This window comes from Suricata suricatta, chromosome 12 (assembly GCF_006229205.1).
Source record: "Suricata suricatta isolate VVHF042 chromosome 12, meerkat_22Aug2017_6uvM2_HiC, whole genome shotgun sequence".
Taxonomy (NCBI): domain Eukaryota; kingdom Metazoa; phylum Chordata; class Mammalia; order Carnivora; family Herpestidae; genus Suricata; species Suricata suricatta.
In genome coordinates, this window is record NC_043711.1 from 102,678,487 (window position 1) to 102,686,836 (window position 8,350).

General features: G+C 49.3%; 1 protein-coding gene across 7 annotated transcripts in view; it reads left to right on the forward strand.

The window, feature by feature from the left end:
- The window catches only part of ZNF831 (zinc finger protein 831), a 113,301-nt gene extending 106,189 nt beyond the window's left edge, over nt 1-7,112 (forward strand). For 3 of the 7 annotated variants that reach the window (XM_029916283.1, XM_029916282.1, XM_029916284.1), the window contains exon 6: nt 68-5,023. In XM_029916283.1, coding sequence (XP_029772143.1) covers nt 68-841 — 774 coding nt within the window. In that variant the 3' untranslated portion in view covers nt 842-5,023. Of the gene's footprint in view, nt 1-67; nt 5,024-6,897 lie in introns of those variants that run through there. The other 4 variants (XM_029916285.1, XM_029916290.1, XR_003900775.1 and 1 more) reach the window with 3 other exon arrangements.
- The last annotated feature ends 1,238 nt before the right edge of the window (nt 7,113-8,350 follow it).

Here is an 8,350-nt window from a genome sequence, read left to right on the forward strand (position 1 = left end):
GTGTGTGTGTGTTTGTATCAATTAACTCCCCCGGCCCCAATTTGTTTTTCTTTGCACTTTTCTACAGGAGATGCCCATGGCTTCCAGTGGGCCCGGTGACCGCTGCACACAGGACAGTGCCGCTGGGTCGGGGCCATCCGTGCGCTCCGACTCCCGCATGGCCGTGGCTCCCGATGGCCTTCTGTCTCGAGACCCCGGCGTGGGGCTGCCCAAGACGCGCCCTCCGCCCTCCCGGGGGCAAGTCTCAGTAGCTTTGAAACCCTACGTTTTCTCAGATGCTCCAGAGCCTTCTTCCCTCGAGTCCAGAGGAACCTCCCCCCGCCAGGATGCCTCGGTGGCTGCCGTTTGCGCTCTGGGGGAGAGAGTCGGTCACACAACCCTGGGACCCCCTAGTGCGGAGCCACGGGGCCACCCGGATGGGAAGACTGTGGCCGAGCGCATGTCACCACCAGTCCTGCTAGGGAAACCTTCATGTGGGCAGGGGGTGTCAGGTTTGCTCCTGTCGGGGTGGACTGGAAAGACTTGTCCTGAAATACCAGCATCAGAGCCAGGTTCAGCTGGTTCACACCCAGAGGAGGGGGACCCCAAGACGGTCTTGCCTACTGGGGGGCAGTACGGGACTTTTCCTTTGGGAAATGACAGCGGGAAATGTCAAGTGTCTGGGTTAACTTCCCTCAAGGATTGTGTGGTTCCTCCTAAGCCAGGAGAGCCCAGAGCATCCCCTGAAGCCCCTTCGAAAACTGTCAGGAGGAGGGGTCTGGAAGGCCTCAGGAAGCAGACCCGAGTGGAGGTCAGCGACCCCAGCAGCGACGACGAAGACCGGCTAGTGATAGAGATGTGAGCCTCTGACGTCTGCGGCCAGGCCGCTGTCGGGCCGGCAGGACAGCTGAACTCTGTTTAGCCCAGCACCTCCATGTTGGGAGAGCCATTTGGGGGATCTTTCCACGACATCGCGCCCCGCTTCCCCAGCTCCCCTGGTGGCACACCAGGCGCCGGGCGGGCAAGCGTGGCCCAGGAACAGAGTCCAAGAACACTGGTGCGCGGTGACTGTGCCGGGCCCCCAGCCGCGTGCTCTGCCCCGGCCCCTCACTGCCTCCTCCGGTCAGGTGGCGGCAGCCAGGAGGGCCACGGTCGACACGGTTACGCATAAGCAAACCCGCAGAGGCAAGTCGGCCGACCTCCTCCGTGAGTCCCATGAGGGTTTGCTTCAAAGGTGGTAAGCATGCTTGGGTCTCCGGGGTCGCTGGCAGAGGAGACGGGGTGTGACGTGGGCATCGAGAAGCTCCTGTCCTTCTAGAAAGAAAACCCAGAGGCATTAAAACACTGAAGTTTGGTTAGCATCACTTGCATCCTTAGTGGAAGTTGTAAATATCCTCCAAAATGCCTCTGAGCCGGTGAAATGCTGATTGTCTTTCAGTGTCCCCCGAGTGGTCAGTGCTCCCCTCCGATCCTGCAGCACAAGCACAGGTGGTTTTCGGGCCCGGTGCCTGCTGGGCCGAGGCCTCTGAGACCCTTGGTGTGTTTAGCTCTGGCAAAGGAACACTGTGTTAAAAGTTAACAGAACAGTCTCTGGGATGAGTCATTTTTTGAGGGAAAATTCACTTATTTTTCTCTGATTCTTTCTGTCATATTGTGCTCTGAGCAATTTCAATTAGAGGGGTACATTTTAGTCATCTGTACAGCGTAAATTGATGCCTGCTCATCGTGACGGGAGCCTTTTAGATTTCCTCCAGAAGCTTCAAGGATACAAAACTAATTGGAGTTTTGACGCTGTTTTACATCTCGGTAATTTTATTTTGGGGGCTTGGTGTTACTTTGCTGTCAAATTAAATCAGCCTCTGTATTGTGCAAGTCAGAACAGTGCGGATAAAATTTCCCAGTATTCCACGCCAGCGCACCCCTGTGCAGAGCAGAGTAGCTGATCTGCGGCAGCCAGCTCAGACTCCTGTGTTCCTCTCCTTCTCCTTAAATGGGAGAGGAAAGACTTAACGAGATTTATACTGCTACATTTCGATAACATTTTATACTTCCTTTTGGTGTGATTTTGTACAATTTGAAACTCACAGCCGAGCTCTCTTGGCTTCGGTGCGACGTGACGATGTTCCTCGGATGTCCAGTGTCCGGAGCGGCGGCACGGGGCACAGCGGCTCACGCTGCAGCGTGTCCTTTCCTGGCACCGAGGGTGGGCGTTTCAGGTGTCGTCCTGGGACTTTTCCCATGTTAGGATTATTCGTAGGAAACTCCAGCGTAAGACCAGCTTCCCCTGGTGGCTTAGCATGCGTCTGTGGCCATTTCTAATGCGCACATAAATATCCAAGCGATTTCAGGCTCAGCCAAGAGAAGCACCAGAAGGGAGGCGAGAGCACGCCAGGCATTCATTTTGTGTACCGTATTCCCCCCCCCCCATGTGCTTTTTAAACCAAACTGAAGTGATGTGGTGATTACGCACCCTTTGAATTACCCGTGCCCCGGGAATGAGAGGGGAGGTCTAGGAGAGCAGTCTGAGTCTTGGAGGGAGAGAGAAGGAAGCTTGTCCTCAGTGAGCTGAGAGACCTTGGTTAAGACATGTGTCCTCCCTGTGCCTCAGTTTCTCCAGCTGGGACTGAGAGACTGGATGAGCTGAAAACATCTCCAGGCTCTAATCCTTGTTGAGTTGAGCTCCCTCTCCTTTACTTTGGGGGCTCAGGGGCTCAGAGGGGGCCCCGTGCAGAGGGGGTAGAGGTCTGGGGAGGGACCGGGGAGAGCGGAAGCATGGACACCTCCTGCCAAGTGTTGCCCTGAAGGACGTGAGCTCGGAGAAGCTCCATGACTCCCGCCCCCCTGGAGTTCCAGATTTGGGGGCTGCATCTTCCAGTGTCTGAGTCTGGCTCATAATTCAAAGATTGAAAGCAAAACCAGAGCCCCGCTGTGAAAGGGGAGGACAGCGTGTCTGAGGCTGAACTGAGTACTTTGTCTGGGGAGGCCCTGGTCAGGGGAAGAAGACCATCTTCCGGATCTTTCTTTCCTGGCAGCTGCTAAGCTCTCCACAGGATCACTGTTCTAAGTCAGTAAAGTCACGGCTCCAAAAGAGCACTCACCTCCAGGTGGGGACGGAAGCCCTGTCCCTCTAAGAGCCACCATCGCTGGCTGCCACATCCCAGCCAAGATCAAACATGGGGGACGGTGAGTCCGTCTCTGCCTCCCCGGGTCTCCCGCCAAACCATCGTGTGAGTTGGTCAGTTAGCTGACAGGTGGCAGGTGGCAGCACATACAAGTGCACCTTACTTTGTGTCAGCATGAATTTGTGAAAAGCTGCATTCCAGTGGATTGAACGACAACAACAATAAAAAAAAAAGTATTTTGAATGACTCTAGGGGAGTTGGCTATTGGAAATTATCCTAAAATATTTTTTACATGAAGAATCCTTATATAGAGCCCCAATAATCTCTGATTTTATAAGTCTTAAATTTCCTATGGGGTTTTCTTAAAGGGAAATGCAATTCCAGGGCTGCCTTTTGAGGATAGCATCCATGATCTCTAGCCCAGTTTAGGTTATTGAAAATAAAATGTCAATATTATCAATTGATAATTGCTGCAGTTTTTACTCTTCAGGTACATATTGTGTAATGGCTAAGGGAAGACACATTTATTTTAAAACAAGGCAAGCTAGACTTTACAGATCAGGATTCCTCTCGTCCCCCCCCAGGGCTGTTCATTTTATTGTACCTTTGGGTAAGGGTCTTAGCCAGTTGGTGCTCAACTTCTGCCGTAAGTCCAGGGATGCTGGCATAGATGAAAGTCAAGTGCACTTTGAGTTCTTTGCTGTTCTCTCAGGGCAAGGTATCCAAGTGCCATGACCCATGACACTCACGACTCACCACCAGGTTCACCTCTCCTGCTGCACCTACACCTGGCCAGACATCCTTTCTAAAGACTCATGGAGAAAAGAGGCTTCGCCTCCCCCCTTGGCAGCCTGTACTGTTAAGTGACTCTCAAAGTCCCCTGGTGTTGAGCAGGCACCCGACTCCTCCGTGTTGCAAGGCATGATGGGGGACAACGCACACGACCCGGCATTCACCACCTTCGAGATTCTGGATCAAGCTAATATCCCGTTGACTCACAACCCAGGGGACCCTATGGTGCATTTGCCAAGAGATTAAGGAAAAAAGACGGGGGAGGGGTGCCTTTAGACTCTAACCAAACCCTGCCAATAGCGTGACGGGTCACCGAGGGCAACTTCCGCTTCCCCTTCCTAAAATCCCTCCTTCAAGCCTCAGTTCAGAAAAGTAGCTTTGCCGGAAGGCGTTGTGATCACAGTCCTTGGCGTGAAAGATGAACGACTTGCAGCCTTATGCCAGAAAGTATTTCCCTGCACTTACATTCATTACTTAGAATGATCACGTTATTCATTTTTTTCCCCAGCATAGAAATTTGCATCGTGCACAAAATCTGCCTGGTGCAGCAGATTTTCATAGTTATGGAAACTGTCATCATTATTGGAATGTGCTGCTGCTCAGCTCTCCAGACATAACTGAATATGGCGAGGGGAGCCAGCCTGCCTGGCTCGCTGCGGTCACATTCCTCCAACGGCAGCCAACGGGACCCGTGCGTCCCCCCTCGCCTCCGCTGGGATTCCCATAGTTCTTGTGAGGGAGACCCTCTGGCTTTCGAAACACTACATTTCTTGATATTTAAGCACAATGTCATGTCTTTATCTTTCAGAACTCGTTACATATGAGTCAGGACCCAGAAAATCCTGTGTGCTAGATTCCCACCTGCACAGCTCTCTCCCCCCATGCTTTGTACTCATGTGGGCATATGTATAATCCGATTTCAACAAGTCTAGGAACACGTGAGCGTATTGCTTCACCACTGGAAGAAAAGGAGCCAGGAAAAATAGTCTCTTGTCACTTGGAGCCCTGGAGGATGACTCTAAATCTTCCACACGCTGTCGGCTGTTCAGAACTTGCTACTCTTGTGATTGTTCATAATCAGGAAAGCTGTTGGCTTCTTGGTTGTTTGTTGAAATTTATCTTCTTCTTTATATGGTTAAATTATTTTGTTTTGATAAAAATAAAATTGGAAATAAAAATGTCTTGCGTGATTTGTTAACATTTTAACCGAAACGATCCTTGGCAGTATCCTGTGTGAATTCGCTATCTGATTATTCCCAGGTGGTTGACCAGACATCCTGTCCGCCATATTGGTTTCCCATTCTGCTCAACAAAAGGGTTAGGTGATGGCAAAGTACCATATCTTCTTGAGCTGTTTCCTTTTCCCACATGTCTCGTTTGTCCTAGTCTGCCATATTTTAGTCTTCTTAACTTAACAATGTGTTTTAAAATCTTAAATGTAGCTAAGTTTTGAAGCCACATGAGGGCACTATCCACTTTTCCCCTCAGAGTGGATGTCTCCTGGATATTTAATGAGATTCATTAGCAGAGAAAACATTCTTAAGTCAAAAGAGTACCTCCTCATGAAGAGTCGATGTATGCTTCTTGGGAGTAAGTTGACTTATTTTACATACCAACACGGTTCTCGTCCTCTGCCTCTATACCTCTTGAAGGCACTTGAAGTCCATGGAGAGAGACACAAGGACCGGGAGAAAAGTAGGGATGGAGATATACAAAGCGCAGATACACTTACTGGTGGATCTGAGTGGGTTTTATGCCAACTCCTCCAACTCTTACAGTAATAAGTTAACCCATTATTTCCAAACTTTAGTCATTTGAGAACCACTTTAATGATTTTTGCTGTATGTGTCCACATATGGGTATATTATTTATTTAGTACTTTTGTTTAAATCATCTGTCTTTTTTGTCATATGGTTTTGTTATTAAAATTTTTTTATTATTGAAATATAGTTGACATGGATTGTCATATTAGTTTCAGGTGAACAGCGTAGTGATTCGTCAACATTTAAATAATTCTCAGTGTCAAGTTAGTCTCCATCTGTCACTGTACAACATTATTATAATATCGCTGACTGTATTCCCAATGCTGTACTTTTCGAGTCCGTGGCTCACTATGTTAGAGCTGGATGTGTGTACCTCTTAATATCCTAATTTCTCCCATCCCCCCACTGCTCTTCTGGCAACCGCCAGTTTGTCTTCTGTATTTAAGAGTGTCTGTTTAGTTCTGTTTCTTAGGTTCCATATCTAAGTGAAATTGTGTGGTACTTGTCTTTCTGTGTCTGACTTATGTCACCTAGCATAATGCCCTCTAGGGCCATCCATGTGGTTGCAAATGGCAAGGTCTCATTCTTTTTTATGGCTGAGTAATACTCCCTTGTATATACGTACCGCATCTTCTTTGTCATCTCTGTCTTAAAGAAGCGATTACTGCCCTAAATCATAATATCTGTGAAATCTCAGCCTGAATTGGATAGTGTTGTATATTTTCTGATATGCGTTAAACTAAACTGTTAAAAACTGTTGTTCCGTGTGCCCGTTACGTAGCATCTTCATACAACCAGTGGCACACCCCTCACCCTGGGGTAGGTAATGAGCGAATCTGAAAGGCACATGCATTGTGAGTTAGTTTTGTTATTCTAGTTTCTATTCAGCACAGCTGTTTCCCCATTTTTTTCCTCCAAGCCCAAAGAACTGGGGCCACAAGTAGAATTGTAGGTTTATCATGTAAGTTTCTTTAGTCCAACTTTATAGGTATGTAATTCCCATTCCAAGTCAGGAGATTATCTGATCTTTCAGTATTAAAGGAATAGTCACATAATATCTTGTGGCATAAACACATTTTTGTTGTTGTTGTCGTGGTGGTTGGTGGTTGGTCGGTCGGGTGATGGGTTGGTTGGTGAGTACCAAGTGATATGCGGGGAAAGCACGGTTCGGGATTCAGGCTGAACCACAAGGATGAATCAGTTCTGCTCACGGACCTGCTTCCGTACTTTTGGATTTGAAGCAGATGGATTTGGCTGTGCCAGCAATCAAGGAGAGCAACTACCCAGTCTCCTGCCTGGTGGCCTATTGGTATGTGGGCTATGGACACATGAGGACTGGCTCTGTGGCATCTTGGACCTCTGTCTCCAGCTATGACAGACATCTGCTTTCAGTTTCCCTCCCAGAGGCAAACTCCGCACGCTTTATGGCTGAGCATTTGATGACTTCTACCCAGAAGTAAGTGAATTGTTTTTCTGCATGAATGCATGAGTGAATGGATTCTTGTAAGAAATTGGTGGGTCTGTACATGTGGCCTGTGGGACTGAGTGACCCAATCCTGGCTCTGGCCACAGTGGAGAACTAGTTGTGCTGTGTGTGTGTGGGGTGTGAAAGAAAGTATCATTCAGCAGAAATGAGGCTTCTCGGCACCCTCATAAATGAAAGGCTGGCTATTCAGGCTTGTTTCTAGATGCGTGTCACGTTGGCTCTGAGGATTCTTGCCCCGTGTCCCCCGTGCCGCCCACACACGTAGAGGTCACACATTGAGGAAGTACTCAAAACGCCTTCTTCTTGTCTGAGAGCTGAGTGGTGTGGGGCCAGTGAGCTGAGAAACGAGATGGCCACATGTACAGCCCAGGAGGGACCTCTGTGGAGCAGGGCCCGTGGTGACCGCATCCTTCTCTCGAGCCGGCACAGCGCACGGCCCCTAGCAGATTTCAAGGCACGTTTGTTAATAAGCAGGCGGAGCGTCTCACTGCTGGTCAAGGAGAGGAAAGAAAGGTTCCAAGATGAGAGACTTGGCCCAGTCCCTCGCCTCGTCGTCAGAGATGAACAGAAGCACATGGAGAACTTTCTGTCCTCCAGTTTCAGAATTTAGCAACCCTTTCCCCTTACCTACTTCGTCCTCCTGGCACACCCAACATTTATTGAGTGCTTACGTATGTAGTAGGCCTGTAGGAGGGCACAGGACTGGAAAGTGCAGGCAGGACCCGTGCAGTTTTTATTTGGGCAGAGGGGGATGTCAGTTGATGAACTGGCCGGAATGGGTAAACCATATAATGTCAGGTGGTGCTGAGGGCTAAGAAAGCAAAGTGGGCATGAGAAGGTCTTACCGTAATTCAAAACATGTGATGCAAATACACAGTTTTCTTTTGCTGTCCTCAGCAGAGCGAGAGGCGTCCTATGCATTAGGATCTGTCCAGCCTAATGCCAACCACCTCGGGTCTCACGTGAAGCAGAGAACCTTGTGGACTGATCTCATGAGCCTCATGCTCATATGTTTCCTTACCTTCTTGGTGGCTTCAGTCAGACCCTCCAGCGGAGCGTGGTGACTTGGGTCTGTGGTGCGGACCCACCGATTTGCAGGTACTTCAGCACTTCTGGAGGGACTCTTCTTGGATCCCACAGTAGCAGGTGGGCACTGTTTTAGACCTAATTTCCTTGACACAAGCCATCCAACATTTGAGGCCTTGAGG